Below are 19,980 nucleotides of genomic sequence, written 5' to 3'. Positions count from 1 at the left end.
AAATTAAATGAAATATTAATCATTAATTATTATATAATTATTTAATAATTACCAGAATCAATTTGAATACTATCTTGAATCATTTTCTTTACAATCTTTTTATCAATTTTCATCATTGAATTTTTTGGAATTTCTGGAACGAATCGAAGAATACGAGGTAATTTGTAACCGACGATATGAGTACGACAGTATTGATCCAATTCTTCTTTGGAAAGAGTTTGACCGGGCTTGACGACGACCATAGCAGCAACGACTTCACCATACTCCACACTTGGTATACCGACAACTGCACAATCTTCAACCTTTTCATTACCGAGTATTTCTCTTTCGACTTCGAGTGCGCTGACCTTGTACCCAGAACACTTTAAAATATCTACACTCGCTCTTCCTTGGATACTGTATCGACCAGTCTTATCGACACTGACAATGTCACCCGTTGCAAACCATCCCTCGGGATCCTTTGCCTCGGCCGTTGCTTTTGGATTATCAAAGTACTCTTTGAATACTTGTGGTCCTCTAATCAGCAACTCGCCCGATTTCTTGGCCACCTTGGTCTCGACACCCGGTAATGGGAAGCCAACTGTTCCAGGTATACGTTGACCGTGCAGTGGGTTGGACAGTGCCATGCCAATCTCTGTCATACCATATCTCTCGAGTAGGTCGTGTCCAGACAACTCTTTCCACTTTTTCATCACCGGTACTGGTAATGCGCTTGATCCGCTGACCATCAGTCTTAGTTTTTGAAACGCCTCTTTAATCTCTTGTCTATTTTCGTCATTGTCGCACTCTGTTTCAATGTATTTGATTAGTTTTGCATAGATGGTTGGAACAGCCATAAACACGGATAAAGGTGGTACTTGGTATCGACTAGGTGCACCGTTCTTGTCTTGCACGAATCTGTCAATCACTGCCTTTGCACTAAACTTTGGCATCATCTCGCATACTGCTCCACTCCACAATGCAGACCCAAGACAGTTGATAATACCATGTACATGATGCAGCGGCAGCACTTGCAATATCTTGTCATTCTCGGTCCATCCCCACGCATCCACCAACGTCGATATCTGTGCCTCGATATTTGCATGTGTCGTAACCACTCCCTTTGGTCTATTAGTTGTACCAGATGTATAAATAATCATTGCATTTCTATCTCTATCAATTGAAAATATTTGATTATTATTTTGATTATTATTATTATTATATTTGTTGTTATTTTGATTATTATATTTTTCAGTTGATTTATCCAATTTAATTAAATCAATCCAATGTGTACAATTGAGAGATTTAACTATATCTTTTACTTTATCATAGTTGTCTTGGTCGGCCATGACAACCGATGCCTTTGATTGATTTAAAAAGTATTCAATGTCAGAGGCAGGATGTAGGGGTGATAGAGGTACGGCGACACCACCAGCGTTCCAAATACCCCATTGCGCACAAACATAGTCTGTTGATGCAGTTGTCATGAATGCGACACGTTCTTGGTTAATGTCATCTCTGTCAGTTCGACCACCACGCTTTGTCAACTCGGTTGATAGTCTTGCCGTCTCGTTCAACAATTGATTGTAAGTGAGTGACCCATGATGACCCAACCCTTCAACGGGTGTGTTAACAATAGCCATCCTCTCACCATACTTTATTGCTCTTGTAAATAATCCTGTCGATGCTATTCTATTCATCGTTCGTTCGTTTGTAATATTACATAAATATAATACACACTTTAAAATGAATGAATGAACATCACCCTTCACCTTCATCCATCACACTTTACAAAAAATGTATTTTCTTTTTTTATTTTATTTTTTTTTTACTTTACCCAAACCAAACACACATCATTCATTGCATTCTTCTTGCAAAGATTAGATTGCTAGTACTAGAGTATAAGTGTATAGTTGTATAGTTGTAATATTACAATCCTATAGATAGATAGATTAGAGATAGATTAAGGAAGGAAGGAATGAAAACAATGAAAACTATTAAAGGGATTATATTCGATCTTGATGGTACTTTGACATTACCAGTGATGGATTTTGGATTACTTAGAAGAAACCTTGGATTACATACTACTACGAGGGATGTATTAGAGGCAATTAAAGATTGGACACCTGAACAACAAGTACAAGGACACAAGATTATACATGACTTTGAAATGGATGCTCGTAACAAATTGGTCATTCAACCAGGTGCCAGCGAGTTGATGCAATTGTTAGAGACGTTGAATATTAAAAAAGCTATTCACTCTCGTAACAATCTAGCCAATATTACCTACTTTCAAGATCAACTAGGTTATAAATTCGATCCACTTGTCGGTCGTGAAATAGAACCACCCAAACCAAATCCTGCTGGTTGTCAACATATCAGCAAACATTGGTTAATTGATGCAAAAGATATTTTATTTATTGGTGATTCCAAAGATGATTTATTAACTAGCAAAGTAAGACTCAAATCAAAATATATATATATATAAATATATTAATTTTAATTAACTTAATTAATATTTATTTATTTGTTTTTAGGCATTTGGATCATGTAGTGTATTATTAGTGAATGAACATAATGATAAAGCAAAGGAAATGGCAGATCTTTGTGTCAATAGTTTAGAAGAGTTTAGACAATTAATAGAAAATGGGTATATCGATGAGTTTATGATTAAAAGACGTCAAAATATTATATTACCCAACAATCATCATAAACAACAAAAAACACATGATAATATAATATAATATAAATAATAATAAATAATAAATAATTTGTAATAAATAGAAATAGAGATAGAGACAAAAGAAATCTTCCTCTTTCTTTGTAGATTCTTCATCGGTCATACCGTTTCTGGTGGCGCCAAAATTTAAACCAAGATGAAAATTTCGAATAAATTTTTTTGGAGGGAAGTGTGTGTCTGTCTGTTTCCTCGCTCTTTCATGTTTTCTTGGTTCATTTTAATATTTTATATCTACAGTATAATAACTATTATTATTATTACATAATATATATATATTACATAAAAGAGAAGAATGTTTGAAGCTAGATTAACACAAGCCAGTATGTTTAAGAAGATTCTTGAAGCTATCAAGGATCTCGTAGAGAATGCCAACTTTGACTGCAGTCCAGCTGGTATCTCACTCCAAGCTATGGACAATGCTCACGTCACCCTCATCAATCTCTTGCTCCGTCAAGATGGTTTTGAAACCTACTCTTGCGATCGTTCACTCTCTCTCGGTCTCTCACTCCCATCTCTCTCCAAGGTTCTCAAGTGTGCCAACAATGACGATAGTATGACTATCAAGGCTCGTGATGAAGCTGATACTGTCACCTTTGTCTTTGAAAGTTCAAGTATGTAAAAGAAGTAAAAAAAAGTAAAAGTAAAAGTAAAGGATTAGGATTATCAAATATTAATATCTTATATCTATCTTATATTTATCTATTTATTTATTTATCTATTTATATTTAAATTTCAACCTGTTTTAGAACAAGAGAGAATTAGTGACTTTGAAATCAAGTTACTTGATATTGGAAATGAACAATATGGTATTCGTGATTCTGAATACTCTGCCGTCATCAAGATGCCATCAGCTGAATTACAAAGAATCTGTCGTGATCTCTCTATTCTCGGTGATGTAGTCACTATCTCTGCCGACAAGGCTGGTGTCAAGTTCTCCACCTCTGGTGACTCTGGCTCTGGTAACATTACCGTCCGTCCAACCACCGACTCGTCCATTGCCGCCGAAGACTCGACCACCATCGATTCCAAGGAACCAGTCACCCTCAACTTTGCCCTCAAGTTCCTCAGTTTCTTCACAAAGGCCACCCCACTCTCGCCAACCGTCACCATGAAGATGTCTGATGGTGTCCCAATCGTCGTCGAATACTCGATTGAAGATTTGGGTTATTTGTCTTTCTTCTTGGCTCCAAAGCTCGAGTAAACAAAAACACAAACACAAACACAAAACACAATCCATCTTTCAATTCATCAAATACTTTATACAAGAAATCCGGAAATCTATCTTTTATGCGTACACTCCACCATCCATCCACTAATCCCATCCCACTGTTAAATTTACCTTGTCTCATATATATCACAATATCACACCACAGCAAGATACAACAACACAAAACAACACCAACACAAACTAATATAATAATTATTTTGTGTTGTACCTTCCTTTTAAAAAATAAATTAAATAATTATTTTATTAATTAATTATTTGTATATAAATTAAACAAAGAACAAAAAAAAAGGTTAAAGATTTGATCAGATCAACCACAATCAAATTCAATTGAATTTAAAACTTTAAAAACAAACAGATAGAAAGATACAAAAGAATTAATTAAACATGGACAATAATGATATTAATATTGAAGTTTGTGTAGATAGTTTAGAATCATGTTTAAATGCAGTTAGAGGAGGTGCAAGTAGATTGGAACTATGTTCAGCATTGTTTCTTGGTGGATTGACACCTACCTATGGAATGATGAAAGCAGTTAAAGATCATCTACCACCATCGTTTCCCGTCAATGTAATGATCAGACCTCGTGAAGGTGACTTTTGCTACTCTAGAGCAGAGATTGATATAATGAAACATGACATTGAAATGGTCAAACAATTGGGTTATCATGGTGTTGTTTTTGGTGTTCTCACAGTCTCTGGAACCATAGATATTAATGTTACAAAGGAATTGGTTCAATGTTCATTACCACTATCAATTACATTTCATAGAGCTTTTGGTAAGAATGAAACAAAAAAAGAAAAAGAAGAAGGAAAGATTATTAATATTAATTTCTATCTTACACACAAATATAGACATGTGTAGAGATTATAAAGAAGCATTCAAAGATTTAATATCAATTGGAAGTATTGATCGTTTGTTAACAAGTGGATTAGAGTCATCTGTTATGGAAGGAATTGATACAATCTCTGAATTGTTGGAATTGGCAAATAATAATAATAATAATAATAATAATAATAATAATAATAATAATCAAGTTGTAAATAATAATAATAATAATAATAATACATTAAAATCGCATTCAATTATTATAATGCCAGGTGGAGGTGTAACTGAAAGGAATATAAACAAGATTGTCAAGATTTTGAAACCAAAGGGGTTGAAAGAAATCCATTTGTCTGGTCGAGTCAAACAAGAATCTAGAATGGAGTATCGGAATACCAGAGTATTCATGGGTGGAGAATTACGACAATCTGAATATTCATTGGCCATTGTTGACGATAAAAAGATTCAATCATTCTTGTCAAATGCTAATAAATAATTAAATAACCACTAATGTTGTATGGTGTTGGTGTTGGATTAAATTGGTCGTAGTTATTAAAAAACATATTATTCATTATTATATTATATTATATTATATCTTGATTGAATTATTATTAATTATTATTATTAATTATTAGGGAGGAGGAGGAGGAAAGAAGGATGATGATTGATGGATCAATCCTATTATTTAAAAATATTACAAATCTACTTTATGTTCGCTAGGATTTTCTTGTTGAGCATCTTGTTGTGCCATAATTCTTAGTACCGTCTTTTTACTAGTCTCTTGTAATTCTCCAGCCATAATTAATTCATCGAGAATATAATATGCTTTGTGGAAATTAAAAATTAAATCTAATTCGCAAACCTATATGTATTACAACCATATATGATTAGTATATATAGATATACAATATTGTATATTTGAAATGAGGTGTCTTACATTTCCAAAATATCTATCTAAAATTTCAACAAAGTGATGGATTGTTTCCAATACGATGAGTTCGTTATCTGTTCTATCTACGCATACGACAAAGTATAAACTAGCATATCTCTTAAAGATGATCTTATATTCTTTCCATTCCAAAAAGTTGCATAGTTTGGGTGGTCTGTTGAGCACCATATTTGAAACTTCTCTTGTGAATCTTGACTTTTCCTTGTTGGTAAAGGAAGAGTACCATTTAGTCAATCTAGTCTTTCCTTGTCTAGACAATAAGAATAAAAAGTGAAACTATTCAAAGTGGTAACAAATAAAAATAGATATTGAATAGAGTTAGTAATTGCTTTGCTTTGCTTTGTTCAAGTTGATTCCTCTTCCTCTAATCTTTGCATGCACACAATCATTCTTTATACTATAGCAATCTTCTCTCTCTCTCTCTCTCTCTCTCTCTCTCTCTTTCTAGTTATAGTGTTGCACATATCTATCGATTCATCCTTCTTTCGTCTAACAGACAGGCCTTCAGATATGATGATGATCATCAATCAACACTATACTCTCTATCGATCTATATCTATCTACTATCTATTTATCTACTGTGTAAATGATGATTCATACCATTCTATATTATATTTATGTGTATATTATATTGTTTAATATATGAAACTAATTTCAAAGTGTATCTCCCTGCTTCTCTCACTTCAAAGTGACTTTGCACTCACTGATTCATGCAATGCAAAAAAAAAAATTATTCTTTTTCCCAAATCTGATAATAGTTATACTAGCTATTCTGTACACTTACACTGGTTGTAACATTTCGATCGATGAAGCTATTCATTGTGGATGTCAACAACAACACAACAACAACAACAACAACCATAACGACTACGTTGTTCAATATATCAATAATAATAATTAAATAGGTTTATTTATTTATATAAAATCTATGCTATATCAAAGTTGTATATTGATAGCTGTATTATTACTATTGTTATTATTATGACTATAATGTTTATATAGACTAATGACACTTGCACCCTTTTCACTATCATCACAGTAATAACTGTCATTGCCATTGGTACTATCATCCAACATATTGTTTTGACAATTACCCATGATCGAAAGGGTAGTTGTTAGATAGGGAGATGATAGGATTTTAGCAGTCGCCGTTTGAATCTTTGATGATATCATCAATGGCGTTGAAATGATACTGTTACCACTACTTTGTGTAGTACTTGTTGGAGTGGTAGATAAAGACATTGTTGTTTCAGATGATGGATGATGGCCATTACCATCCTGTGGATTAGGAGGTAATGTTTGTGTTTCAGTCCATGCCTTTTTAAATGAAAATATACCATAGATACAAACAAGAACTCCACACAGATTATTAATGTGTTGAAGGAACCCCAATATACCATTAGCATGTATAATCTTGAGTGCAACTGGTTTTGTATTTCTTGCCATTGACATTGTAATAATATCATATTTCTTATTAATTATAAATGTTGAGTAAACTAGAAAAGTAAAAGAAAGATAGATTGATGGTTAATACACTGGATATTATATTTTAATTAGTGTTTGACTTACAAGCACAAAAAGTTAAGAACCCAGAACATAATAATAATCCAGTGATTGATGCGATAGTTGTAAATAAGGATACAGCTGTTGTTGTATTATTCATCGAGTCAACAACCAACGATTCTGTCAATCCAGGAGGATTGGACATAAACTGATCAAATTCGAATAAAAAGGCGGATGGGATGATAAAGAGTAGTGAGCATGGTGAAAAGTACAAGAGGATGGTCACAGTGTCGATGGTTTTGAGTGTGGTCGAAAAGAGTCGATGGGCATAGACCGACTGGAATGCCAACAAAGATGAAAGGATGAGAGAGTGATAGATATCATTCATTGTGAGGACACCCCAGAATCTACCCAGTCCAACCAGATGAAAGAGAGATATACCAACTGAAAAGATCAACAATGATGTATAGATACGACGATCAAACCGAACATGCAACACCAAGTATTGGAAAAACACCGTGATGATTGGAATAAAGGATCGTGTAAACTCTAGTAAATGTTGTGATGTAATACGAGCCGACAATATAAAATGGATACTATGCAGTGCTGCAAAAGGGAGTATCTTGAATATCACCTCTTTTAATTTCAACGGACTATAAAATCCAACATGTAAAACAAATGCACACATTATAGATAGGATTGAACTGACAGTCATTTGAATAGCCATTGAAATAATTGGATAATTAAAATGAAATTGACTTTCTAATTTTCTATAAAAATATAAATAAATAGATATTAGTACATTGATGGAGAGGTACAGGGTAATAGGTTATTATATCTCTCTAACATACTTTGTAACAAAAATACAACAAATATTGGCAAAAAACCAAAGAATGAATATACTATGATGATAAGATGCATGAGCAATCTTGTTGAATATAGATAACCATGAAATGGATCGAATTAACGATGGAAAGGATGATAATCTAAATGGAACTGTCCTTTTTTCTTTTGTCTCTTCTGTTTGTAAGAGGAGGGATTCTCTTTCCTTTTCTCTACCATCTCTATCTTTTCCTCCTCCTCCTCCTCCTCGTTCTCGATCCTTGTCTTTTTCCTTGATTTCATCGGCACCACTTATACTTGATCGATGGTGTGTATAATTATAGTTGGTTGGTAAGGAATCTTTAATATCAATATAAAGTGGAGGTGAAGATGCATGTATAGTAGGATCTAATCGAAGTGTTAATGATGGTCCAAGATGTGATAAATTATTATTACTATTATTATTTCTATTATTATTATTTTGATTATTATTATTTATACTATTATTATTATTATTATTATTCGTAATTATTGGTTCCATGATTAAAATGTTGATATGGTGATAAAATAAATAAATATAAATGTCTACTTCCTATCCTATCTATCTTATCAATCTAATCATCTGTCATAACAACAACAACAACAACAACAACATATGTAATGTCTATGATAATTCCATACCATTCCATATAGACATATGAAGTAGTCGTAAGAGTAGTAGGATTCTTTAATTTTTATCTCCTTAGAATAATAATAATAATGTTCATTATTGCATGTTGCATAGTGTGTGTGTCTTATTACACATTCGAATGTATACAACATCGACGTCGTTCTTTGCATATTGTATAATGTGTGTGAGTGAAGATATATTCAATGCAATGAACACAATGTTATCTTTGAGTACCCCACCACCAATTTTCCATACACACACACCACTACTCTTATAGTGTGTCGTCTCACTACCATAGAGTATAATAACAATAATGATATTATTATTGTCTTTCCTTTTTCGTGAATATTCCTTTATCTTCGCATCTTTATCTTTTCTTTTCTTCTTTATCTTGAAGTACATGTTTTGTAAACAACCCAAACTCATAACGGTTATGTGTCTACATTATCGCTTTGACTAATGATAAGATTTTAAGGTATCAGTATCTATCTATCTTATCATAGTTTTACATCATATAGATATATATATTTATACACATATTATAAGTATAAATAAATAAATAAATAGAGACGATGAAAGAAATTAATAATGAATAAAGTGCTGTGTCATCAAATTTTTAGTGATGATCATCACCACCTTGATTAAATTCAAATCGTTTAGTATTCTAACTTTTATTATTATTATATTTCAGAGAGTCACAAAGATAGATAGAAGGGATAATGGACTATCTAAAGAAACTTAATCCATTCGATGGTATTCCTAAATATCAAGTATGTCGATCAATCAGCAGCAGACCATAATGATAATCAATCTAATCAATCATCATTTATCTTATATTGTATCACAAATAATAATCAATAGATTGCACAACAAATAGTAAACTTTGGATTGATCGTTGCATCAGCATTGATGATATGGAAGTTCTTGATGATTGCAAGTGGTAGTGAAAGTCCAGTCGTCGTAGTACTCAGTGGTAGTATGAGACCTGCATTTGATAGAGGCGATCTTTTATACTTGGACATGAATGATGGTCCATTCAGAGTTGGTGAGATTGTTGTATTCAAGATTGAAGGCAAAGATATTCCAATCGTTCATCGTGTTTTAGAGGTTCATGAAGAGTAAATAGAGAGAGAGAGAAACTGTCGATCAATCATTCTTGTTTTACACTTATACTAATATATGTTATTATTATTCATTTCTATTAGTGCCAATGGATTATACGAAATATTAACAAAGGGAGATAATAATACTATTCACGATAAACAATTATATGCAGAGGGACAAAACTGGTTGGGTAGAGAACACATCATTGGAAGAGTCAAGGGATTCCTTCCATACGTTGGTATGGTCACCATTGTCATGCACGACTATCCCCAATTAAAGTATTTGTTGGTTGGTGTTTTGGCTTTATTTGTACTTTCTACCAGAGACAACTAATCAATATTGATTGTATTTTTGGATTAATAACATAATAATAAATAATATAAATATAAATTATAATAGATAGATAATGAATGTCTTTGATTTAATTTAAACCAATTTATAGATAGATAGATAGATAGATATAAGCCATTTCTATTTCTAACAACACAAGTAAATAATATTTAGGATTCAAAAAGAGGAACTTCAAAAAAAATAAATAAAAAGCTTTTTAGCCCACATCGAATAATATTACTTTGTATTCGACCAAAGACAGACACAGACAGACACATATTAAATTAGTATAATCCTTCTTCTTTTTATAGTTTGTGTGTATATATATATATATGATCATATTGTTATCTGATCGGTAGTAGTAGTAGTCATGGAAGATAATCAAGATGGTCATGATGTGTCATCATCATCTGAACAAGTAGTCGCACCCGAGACAACAACAACAACAGAGGAGCAACAACAACAACAAGATAATAACAATAATACAGAAACAACAACAACAACAACACCTACACCACCATTAACAAATACAAATACAGATACGACAACGGTGGTGGTAGAAGAGACATCGGCAATGGATACCACCACGACTACCGCTGAACCACCACTGAACAGTTCATCAGAAGAGCATACTGATAATACTACTACTACTGTTACAAATGGAAGTAGTGTTGGTGCTGGTTCAAATGGAGATGTTGTAGAAGAGCATCAAAAAGATGAACAAAAGGAAGAACAAAAAGATGAACAATCAAATCAACAAGAACAATCAATTCAACAAGAACAAAAAGAAGAACAATCAAATCAACCAAAACAAAAACCAACAATAACAATATTAAAATCACCACCTGTACCATTATCAAGTATAGCATCGGTGATGCCAGCCATTGGAAAGAGATTAAATGTAGCGATTGATCAATTAGAGGCGAGGATTACATCGGACAAGTATGATACAGAGGCATGGACGTTATTGTTGAACGAGGTGCAGTCACAGCCTATCAACATTGCAAGAGACATTTACGAACGATTCTTGGCCGTCTTTCCAACTGCAGGCAGATACTGGAAGTTGTATGTCGAACAAGAGATGGCAGCAAAGAACAACGAACAAGTGGAAAAGATCTTTGTGCGTGCACTGCGAAGTGTGAGAAACGTAGAGTTGTGGCGCACTTACATCCAGTATATTCGATCGGGCCAGCAAAACGACCGAGAAGAGGTGATCAAGGCGTTTGAACTGGCACTCGAGTACATTGGCATGGACATTGCATCGACCCCCGTCTGGATCGAGTATATCAGCTTCTCGCGAGAGGATCGTGCAGCAGCAACCAACCCACAAGACGAAGGACACCGTATGAACTCGTTGAGAAAACTGTACCAACGTGCGGTCGAGAACCCAATGCACGACCTCGACGCCCTCTGGAAAGAGTATGAGCAGTTTGAAATGTCGATGAGCAAGCAGTTGGCCAAGACCATGTTGGCCGAACACTTGTCCAAGTTCCAACACGCACGTAATGTCTATCGAGAGAGAAAGGCACTTTTAGAAGGTATCCTACGTAACATGTTGGCTAAACCACCCAGAGCATCCGATAAAGAAGCTCATCAAGTGCGTCTATGGCGTCGTCTCATCGCCTATGAAAAGACCAACCCACAACGATTCGATGCTGTGCAACTGCGTAACAGAGTCACGGCCACTTACAACCAGTGTCTACTATGTCTCTACTTTTACCCAGATATCTGGCATGAAGCGGCTTGTTATCAGGTTGATGTCGGGTCGGTCGATGCGGCGTGCCAGTTTTATGAGCGTGGACTCACAGCGATTCCCAACTCGCTGTTTCTCTCTTTTTCACATGCCGACGTGCTCGAGTCGAGCAAAAAGGTCGACAAGGCCAAAGAGATTTACGAGAAGCTCATCACTGCCACTGCGCCATCCACACCGCCACTCGTGTGGATCCAGTACATGCGATTCTCGCGTCGTCACGAACGTATCGAGGGTCCAAGAAAGGTATTCAAGCGAGCCAAGTCATCCCCAGATTGCACCTATCACGTCTACATTGCCTTGGGATTCATCGAATACTATATCAACCAAGACACCAAAACTGCCCGTGATATCTTTGAAATTGGTCTTAAAAAGTTTGGTACAGATATAACCTTTGTCAATTTCTATGTTGATTTCTTATCAAATTTAAATGAAGAAAATAGTAAATATAAAACAAAAAAAAGAAAAAAGAAAAAGAAAAAAAAGAAATATATATTTACTAATATTTATTTACTTGTTTATTTCTTTTATTTGTTTAGATACAAGAGTATTGTTTGAAAAGATTTTATCAAATGTTATACCACAAGAAAAGAGTGAAGCATTTTGGAGAAAGTATCTTGATTTTGAGTATAGACAGAATCAAGATTTGGCAACAGTCATTAAATTGGAAAAGAGGGTGGCTGGATTATCACCAGCATTTGAAAAACATAGTCTACTACAGCATTTGAATCGATATAAATTCCTCAATCTATGGCCGTGTCATCCAAACGAGATTGAAATCATGTCAAAGAATCTTTTACGTGACGACGGTGAAGATGAGGATGATATGGATGAAGATGGTGGAGATGATCAAGACACATCATCATCGTCCTATTCATCAAACAAATATAGAAATGCAAGAGGTGGTGGAGGTGGAAAATGGGATCATAGAGGTGGTGGAGGAGGAGCAGGAGGAGGAGATGAAAAGAATGAAAGAGAAGACAAACCAACATCACAAACAAAAATACCATTGTCTACATTAAAAGCAAGCAGACCAGACACATCAGCAATGATATTGTATAGAAATGAAATGGGCAAGATATCAGCACGTGGTGGGGGTGGTGGTATAGGTGGATCAGGTGAAATATCACCACCAATTCAATCAATCAATGTTCCACCAAATAATATGCCACCTGGTATTATGGGTGGTGGTATGGGAGGTGGCGTTATGGGTGGTATGGTTAATGGTATACCCGACTTTCTCATGCCAATCGCACAGTTTTATCCACCTCCTCAACAATTTAATGGGCCGTGGGTAGATGTTGATCAATTGATGATGTTGATCAAAGAAAGTCAATTCCCTCCACAACTATTACAAATGATGGCAATGGCCGGAATCAATATAGGAATGAATCCAAATATGGGTGGTGGAAATATGGGAGGAAATATGGGAGGTGGAAATATGGGCGGAATGAACCAAAATATAAATATGGGAAATATAAATAATAACAATAATAATAATATGCCACCAAACCAATCATTTAACAAACAACAACAACAACAACAACAACAAAATTCACAACCAACGACACCAACAACTACAGATAGATCTAATCAGTCACCACCAACATCGGGAATGAGTGGTGGCCAACAACAACAACCACCACAACAACAACTACTTGGTAAAAGAAAAATAGATGAACCAGACAATAGCAACAACGGTAATCAATTGTCAGATCAACAACCACCAAATGATCAACCAATTAAACCCAACGTCATACCGGCTCCAGTACCTTCGTCATCCCAACCTTTACCATCATCATCTGTCGTACAACCAACATCCAACATCACCTCAACTACCACACCTTTAAATTCCGCTCAACCAATTAGTTCCACCATTAGTAGCACTAAACTACCCGACAATGATATCTATAGGAAACGTCTTGCATCTAAACTATCAAAGAAAATTTAAATTTAAATTAAAAGAAAATTAAATAAAATATATTGGATCACTTATTTGTGAATGTAAATTCTATCGAATTATTATTATTATTATTTCTTATTTGGAAAAAAAATATCCATATCCACTCGGATTTGGAATGGGTTGAGAGAGTTGGGAAATCATAAAGAATAAAAAAAAAAAGTTTATCCACGAAAACATAAAAAAGGAAACTTTGCAAGCATTCTCGCTCATTAATTAATGAAAACTACAAATATTTCTATTTATTTATTTATACTAGCTTTATAACTTTAGTTATACAACCCCCCTTTTTATGTCCTCTACATCAATACATATACCACTTTTATCTCCTCTTACATTAGCATCATCTTCATCCTATTATTTCTCATCAGATAGTAATAGTAGCAGAGGCGACAGTAAAACAGCGGCAGCATCAACATCAACATCAACAGTTGCCAAACAGATAATTAGTGCAATCAAACAACGTTCACAACCTCAACCTCAACAACCTCAACAACATCAGTATCAACACAAAAGAGATAAATATTACTCTCTTTCAACAGCGGCAGTAACAACCACCAAAGACACCATATTTTTTAATCAAAGTAACTCTATCAAGATTGGAAAGGAATGCCTTAGACTACTCAAATCACAAGCTGATCAAGGTGTACTGACATACTCTTTGAGACCTATCAGCTGTAAACAAGATTTTGAAAATGGAGAGTACTATGGCGACAGATATCTAGAGCATTTGTTAACTCAAATTATCAGAAAGGTAAGAGAAAGAGAGATAGAGATAATGCATTTATTTAAATATAGAGTTTTAAATATTAATATTACTTTATTTATTTATTAATTTATTTTATAGACTATACCAAATAGTGATTTTACACCAGGAATGGGTACAAATATTACATCTGAAGCAGCCAAGAATGCAACACTTGCCAAAATGTTTGATCATTTTGGAATCATTCATGTTATGGATGCTACACAACTCGCAGCAGGAGGACCAATCAAGCGTAAAGCTGATGTCGTTGAATGCATTATCTCTCAACTATTCGACGCACGGTCAAACCAATCAGTGTTTGAACTGTTGCTTTTAATCATCTACTTTTTTTTACCTATGCCACCTATACTTTGGATTTGGATGTAAAACCAATCACTGAAGAAGCAATCATCAGTCTTATCAATGAAGAAGGTGGTCGTTGTGATACTAAAATCAATAGTATTCCTCCTCCTCCTCCTTCTTCTTCTTCTACTATTGAAGTTGGAAAGGTTCATCACAAGAAACTTACTTCATCCCCTCCTTCCTCTTCTTCATCATCCACTTCATTCAGTCTTTTAACAGTTTCACAAGTTGTTTTAGAAGTTACTGAAAACAAGGAGAAACAACTAAACTTTATCTCCTCATCCAACAACCAAGTCAAGTGGCATGACAATGTTGATGTCGTCAACAAACTTATGACTCCCTATAGTATTTCATCTACTATCGTTTAATTTTCTCACAACTATCAAATCATTTTTGTTATTGTTGGCATGTAGTTTGGTGGTTGGTAACTAACCAAATACTCAACACAAAACAACCAATTCTTATATCTATATCTATTTATCTATTACAAATCAAATCAACCTTTTTTATTTTTTATTTTATTTATATATATATATTTATAGGTAGTTTTAATTAAATTGTAAAGAGGTATTAAAACTATTTATAGAATTATATATTAAAGGAAATATTAAATGGGTTTTATTTTGTTTTGCATTGATATTTCTTGCCGTAGAATCCATTTTTTTCTATAAAAGAAAACAGATGCGGCTGATAGAGCAATCAAACATTCTCCTTGGAATTGGAATGCCTCAATGTCAATCATTTTTTCACCATTAATAGTTGACAAGAGGTCGGTTATCTACAAATAATTAAGATGTATTTGAAGAAAAAAAAAAAATTTTGGAAAGTCATTTGTCCAATCTGAATATTTTTTGTAGAAGGTGTGAATGGTGCACACATACAATGTAAACATTTAATAATTAAAATTATTTAAAAAGGAAATAGAATCTGGTATAAAAACCCTTTCTTTTATTATTATAATCATTTATTACTGAAAAAAGTATTCTGTCGTAAATTTGTTAATTTATCCTTTTAAAAGATTTTTTAGATTAGTTTTACAGGTATTAATGTTCATCTTTGGGAATGGTATGTAATCATTAAATCTATAACTTTTTTAATTTAATATTTATTATTTCTTTTTCCAATGGAAGACGAAGATATCTTTGTAACAATCAGATTTCATGATCAAATTCCAGTTAATGCTCGTTTACATGTCGCAAATGTTTTAGCAAACTATATCGATACCTCAATGGCTACCCTTCCCCACGAGACTCCTTTACGGGAAATCAACCCTAGAAGATTTACACTTCAAAATCTCAGACCACTGTTGAACTTTAATTTCAAAAGTGCTGAAGTATTCCAAGCGGTTATCAATTCTGTAACAAACGAAGCCAGTAGGTATTATTTTTAAAAAATATCTTTTCATTGATCAAATTAATTAATTAATTTTATTTAGATTTAGGACCTATACAATTGGGATCAGGAGATAGAATTTTTGAATTTCGTTCCAATCATGTTGGATGGATTTGGGTTACAAAGTATTGAAAATCCAGCCAATTTATTTTTCTATCAAATCATTATTATTATTTTTTATTTTATTTATATATATATATTTATAGGTCTTTTAATTAAATTGGAAAGAGGTATTAAAACTATTTATATTTTATAAAATAGGAACTATTAAATAGAGTTGAATTTTCTATTCTCTCATTTGCTTTAGTTTGTTTTGCATTGATATTTCTTGTCGACGTAGAATCCTTTTTTTTCTATAAAAGAAAACAGATGCAGCTGATATGGCCAGTAATGCAACACCACCAACGACAACACCAACAATGATTCTCCATGTATTTGATTGGCTGTCACATCCACTATCATTACTCTTGTCGACTAATAATGGTGAAAAATCAGGATCGAGAACACATGATTGACATTGAGGCATTCCAATTCCAAGGAGAATGTTTGATTGCTCGTCGTCACCTTGGACACTTGTTTGGTTTATAACATAGGTTCGAGAGAATGCTTCCCTTCCATCTGACAATACATAATCAATAAATCTGCCTGTAAATTGTATATTATCTTTGATGACTCTGAGGTATTGGAGTGATGATGACATTTGATCAAATGTTAAACTGTCAATTGGTATATCTTTACAATCAAACTCGATTGTTTGATTATTGTTGATCGTTGTTTTAAAGATAACTCGTAGTGTTGATAAGATTGAAGCGTATCTCCAACCAGTGACATTAACCGACAATTTAATTGAATTTGGGTTAATGTGGAGCACCTGTGAACCAAATGGAATATCTCTTGGTTTTGAAGAGAATGAAATGGTTGATGTGATGATTGTTGTGTTACCAAGTGTATGGTTGAGATTATAGACAGCAATAGTTGTATCACTGCTATTTGTAATATTTGAATTCCATTTGTTTGTCAATAATTCAAATATCAGTTCATTGTCAATACCAATCTCTTGTAATGGCTACCACTTCAAAAAGAAATGTTACACCATCAATATTAAATGCTGGAGTTGGTGACGTGTTGTTTGGTTGGATTGTGTTGTTGATAATCTTTGTCAAACAATTATCTAATGGTTGATAATTTAATTCACATTGACATATTCCATTGATATCACATTTACCATGACCGTAACAATTGGATGTTTCTCTTTTACATTTTTCTTCTGGTGTTTCTCCCCCTCCACTGGTCGTGGATGATGAAGTGGTTGTACCTCCATTTGTACCATTATTAGTTAAATGAATATATAACAAATCCTTTGCACCACCATTCAAATTATCAACTTGAATTTGGAATGATACCAAACCAGCTGATGGATTTGATCCCAGTGTACAATTAATATTGTATTGTGATTTGTAGGTGATTGCACAATCCAAAGTACTATTTACCAATACTGATGCATTTACTTGATTAAATGGTCCAAAATTACCAAACAAACTAATTAATTTGTTATCTTGTTTATCATATGTTCCTGATGATAATACAGGGTATCCTAAAAAAAGAAAATATATTAATAAAAAAAATTAATTAATTTTTGTTTGTGATTGTATAATTACCAATTGAACAATCATTTGAATAATAACCAGCATTACATTGACATTGACCATCAATTTTACAAGTTCCATGATTTGAACAATTATTTGTTAATTGTGGACATATGGATTGAGGAGTGTCGTAGTTTATAAAAAATGGAGGGCTTGTGAAACCATCGACCACTATGGTTACATTTGTCAATCCACCAACAAAATTGGCAGCTATATTACATATCAACATGGATGCCATTGAACCACCAGTGATACAAATAGAATTATTCCCATTAAAGTATATAACGGCTGAATTTACATTTGGACCAAATGAACCATAGAAAATCAGTTGGTTACCAATTTGAGCATTGGTTGTTGTGGATTGGGTGATGTTTGGGTATTCGTTTTCGACTGTAATGGTCATACTAGCATTCCAATAGCTGTTTGAATTGTAAATATTTAATTGTTGACCTAATGAAACAGGTGTAATAGGAGTACACGTAATAATAGTTCCGACAATAGATAATATTGAACATGGAATTGTATCATTTATCATTACGGAATAAGTTAAATATAAAAGTGAATCTTCTATATTTTCAACATGTACCAGTTGTAAATGGTACAATCCATTTGGTACTTGAACAATATTTATACCAACCATTGAAAACATTGTTTCCAAGTATGTAAAACTATAACTATACTCTGGATAATCAGAGTCTGTTTTCATATCAAAAGTAGTTTTCACTCCGTATATAGTTGAAACCAAGGTAAAACTATCAAATTATAAATATATTAAAGAAATTGAAAATAATAAGAATGAGTATTAATTTATAAATAATACTAATTTGGGTGACAGGTGAGAAAGGTATGTATACATACAGGAATGTATTGTATTCGATCATTTCCAAACTATAAAAAACATTTGGTCCACCCACAAACGAACCACCATAACCTATGGGCTGGCCTCGGACAATGGCAACGTTATCAATAGTTATCAAATCAGTAGTTTCAAAAACAATATCTGTATAAAAAATAAAGAAGAAATATTATTAGTAATGAATTGACACAACTATAATAATATTTCATATTTTTTACATACTACATGTTAGACCAACAGGTGTTTGTAGAGTAGTCTTGAAATTATTTGAATTTCTTTTATAACACCATAAACAATCTATAATAATAATAATAATAAAAGAAAGGGGTGAGATAAGTTACAAATGTATATCTTTTGCATTTTTGTTGATATATTTAAATATTAGGTTACCTGGTGCACTTGTAATTGCAGTATTTTCCATTAATATTTTGTTTGGACAATATGACTGAGGAACTGTTCCATTGATACCAATATTATTGGCAATATCGAGGCTGAATAATAATTTATTATCAAAAATGTGCCATGGAATCTCACCTTGCATTTGACCATTTTTCAAAATTCTAAACAATAATATTAATACTCCTCCTTATTTATATATCTTTATAATTTTAATATATACTTACAAAAAATCCAATGTATTAGTTATTGGAACTGCTGGGAATGATGTAAAAAGAGAATATGAAAAATCAAGATATCTCAATCGTGGTGGATATGTTACAAAGGGGTATGTGGTCAATGAAGAATACGAGAATCTCCTAAAATACGGTAATAAATAAATTGGTTAGATGACAGTCTTTTATGTTTGGATGAATAGACACATACAATGATTCCAACCCCGTAAACTGATCAAGACTAGGAGTGACTGTAGTTGTCAATCCAACTAATGCCCTATAGTAAAAAAAAGAATGTTAATATCCATAATAATAAAATCTTAATATCAGGATAAAATGTTAATAATTGACTTACAAACTATTGATTAAAGATGGTGGCGAGTCTATAACAAGGTTGACCGTTCCCAACATATCACTAAACCCTATATTTTGAATCATAGTAGAATTTATATTGAGTGTCAAAGGTGAACCAGTTAGATCGATATATCTATAAATTGACATTAAACATAA

The 19,980-nt window shown here is 33.2% G+C and overlaps 13 protein-coding genes across 13 annotated transcripts; 8 read left to right on the top strand and 5 right to left on the bottom strand.

Moving 5' to 3' along the window:
- Positions 1-41: 41 nt before the first annotated feature.
- DFA_09639 (uncharacterized protein) lies at positions 42-1,679 on the bottom strand (the record flags this gene model as incomplete). The annotated part of the gene is made up of 1 exon (XM_004352241.1): positions 42-1,679. One exon carries the CDS (start codon positions 1,677-1,679, stop codon positions 42-44), a length of 1,638 nt encoding a protein of 545 aa, XP_004352293.1.
- Positions 1,680-1,966: 287 nt separating this feature from the next.
- Positions 1,967-2,849, top strand: DFA_09638 (uncharacterized protein; the record flags this gene model as incomplete). The annotated part of the gene is made up of 3 exons (XM_004352240.1): positions 1,967-2,434; positions 2,517-2,629; positions 2,807-2,849. 3 exons carry the CDS (start codon positions 1,967-1,969, stop codon positions 2,847-2,849), a joined length of 624 nt encoding a protein of 207 aa, XP_004352292.1.
- Positions 2,850-3,011: 162 nt separating this feature from the next.
- pcna (proliferating cell nuclear antigen) lies at positions 3,012-3,920 on the top strand (the record flags this gene model as incomplete). Its single annotated transcript, XM_004352239.1, has 2 exons — positions 3,012-3,330; positions 3,466-3,920. The coding sequence occupies 2 exons, from the start codon at positions 3,012-3,014 to the stop codon at positions 3,918-3,920; spliced, it is 774 nt and encodes a 257-aa protein (XP_004352291.1).
- A 411-nt stretch (positions 3,921-4,331) lies between these two features.
- On the top strand, positions 4,332-5,265 carry cutc (copper homeostasis protein; the record flags this gene model as incomplete). The annotated part of the gene is made up of 2 exons (XM_004352238.1): positions 4,332-4,722; positions 4,799-5,265. 2 exons carry the CDS (start codon positions 4,332-4,334, stop codon positions 5,263-5,265), a joined length of 858 nt encoding a protein of 285 aa, XP_004352290.1.
- A 198-nt stretch (positions 5,266-5,463) lies between these two features.
- Positions 5,464-6,516, bottom strand: ap1s2 (sigma adaptin; the record flags this gene model as incomplete). Its single annotated transcript, XM_004352237.1, has 3 exons — positions 5,464-5,631; positions 5,707-5,968; positions 6,503-6,516. The coding sequence occupies 3 exons, from the start codon at positions 6,514-6,516 to the stop codon at positions 5,464-5,466; spliced, it is 444 nt and encodes a 147-aa protein (XP_004352289.1).
- A 138-nt stretch (positions 6,517-6,654) lies between these two features.
- Positions 6,655-7,609, bottom strand: DFA_09634 (uncharacterized protein; the record flags this gene model as incomplete). The annotated part of the gene is made up of 2 exons (XM_004352236.1): positions 6,655-7,214; positions 7,288-7,609. 2 exons carry the CDS (start codon positions 7,607-7,609, stop codon positions 6,655-6,657), a joined length of 882 nt encoding a protein of 293 aa, XP_004352288.1.
- A 133-nt stretch (positions 7,610-7,742) lies between these two features.
- Positions 7,743-7,880, top strand: DFA_09633 (uncharacterized protein; the record flags this gene model as incomplete). Its single annotated transcript, XM_004352235.1, has 1 exon — positions 7,743-7,880. The coding sequence occupies one exon, from the start codon at positions 7,743-7,745 to the stop codon at positions 7,878-7,880; it is 138 nt and encodes a 45-aa protein (XP_004352287.1).
- Positions 7,881-7,983: 103 nt separating this feature from the next.
- On the bottom strand, positions 7,984-8,883 carry DFA_09632 (uncharacterized protein; the record flags this gene model as incomplete). Its single annotated transcript, XM_004352234.1, has 4 exons — positions 7,984-7,991; positions 8,125-8,543; positions 8,725-8,768; positions 8,845-8,883. The coding sequence occupies 4 exons, from the start codon at positions 8,881-8,883 to the stop codon at positions 7,984-7,986; spliced, it is 510 nt and encodes a 169-aa protein (XP_004352286.1).
- Positions 8,884-9,432: 549 nt separating this feature from the next.
- Positions 9,433-10,150, top strand: sec11 (microsomal signal peptidase subunit; the record flags this gene model as incomplete). Its single annotated transcript, XM_004352233.1, has 3 exons — positions 9,433-9,483; positions 9,575-9,831; positions 9,919-10,150. The coding sequence occupies 3 exons, from the start codon at positions 9,433-9,435 to the stop codon at positions 10,148-10,150; spliced, it is 540 nt and encodes a 179-aa protein (XP_004352285.1).
- A 367-nt stretch (positions 10,151-10,517) lies between these two features.
- On the top strand, positions 10,518-13,848 carry cstf3 (cleavage stimulation factor subunit 3; the record flags this gene model as incomplete). Its single annotated transcript, XM_004352232.1, has 3 exons — positions 10,518-11,428; positions 11,669-12,339; positions 12,437-13,848. The coding sequence occupies 3 exons, from the start codon at positions 10,518-10,520 to the stop codon at positions 13,846-13,848; spliced, it is 2,994 nt and encodes a 997-aa protein (XP_004352284.1).
- A 301-nt stretch (positions 13,849-14,149) lies between these two features.
- Positions 14,150-15,333, top strand: DFA_09629 (uncharacterized protein; the record flags this gene model as incomplete). The annotated part of the gene is made up of 3 exons (XM_004352231.1): positions 14,150-14,611; positions 14,705-14,919; positions 15,018-15,333. The coding sequence occupies 3 exons, from the start codon at positions 14,150-14,152 to the stop codon at positions 15,331-15,333; spliced, it is 993 nt and encodes a 330-aa protein (XP_004352283.1).
- Positions 15,334-16,088: 755 nt separating this feature from the next.
- DFA_09628 (uncharacterized protein) lies at positions 16,089-16,576 on the top strand (the record flags this gene model as incomplete). Its single annotated transcript, XM_004352230.1, has 3 exons — positions 16,089-16,338; positions 16,401-16,482; positions 16,564-16,576. 3 exons carry the CDS (start codon positions 16,089-16,091, stop codon positions 16,574-16,576), a joined length of 345 nt encoding a protein of 114 aa, XP_004352282.1.
- Positions 16,577-16,643: 67 nt separating this feature from the next.
- Positions 16,644-19,971, bottom strand: DFA_09627 (uncharacterized protein; the record flags this gene model as incomplete). Its single annotated transcript, XM_004352229.1, has 9 exons — positions 16,644-17,343; positions 17,408-17,951; positions 18,016-18,570; positions 18,637-18,755; positions 18,862-19,003; positions 19,082-19,156; positions 19,250-19,419; positions 19,682-19,747; positions 19,826-19,971. 9 exons carry the CDS (start codon positions 19,969-19,971, stop codon positions 16,644-16,646), a joined length of 2,517 nt encoding a protein of 838 aa, XP_004352281.1.
- Between the last annotated feature and the right edge of the window lie 9 nt (positions 19,972-19,980).

The sequence above is a fragment of the Cavenderia fasciculata genome (genome assembly GCF_000203815.1).
Source record: "Cavenderia fasciculata unplaced genomic scaffold Scf_EU5ZYIE01EUG8B-5, whole genome shotgun sequence".
NCBI classification, from domain to species: Eukaryota; Evosea; class Eumycetozoa; order Acytosteliales; family Cavenderiaceae; genus Cavenderia; species Cavenderia fasciculata.
The sequence above is the reverse complement of the archived record's forward strand: the minus strand, read 5'-3'. Positions and strand labels throughout refer to the sequence as shown.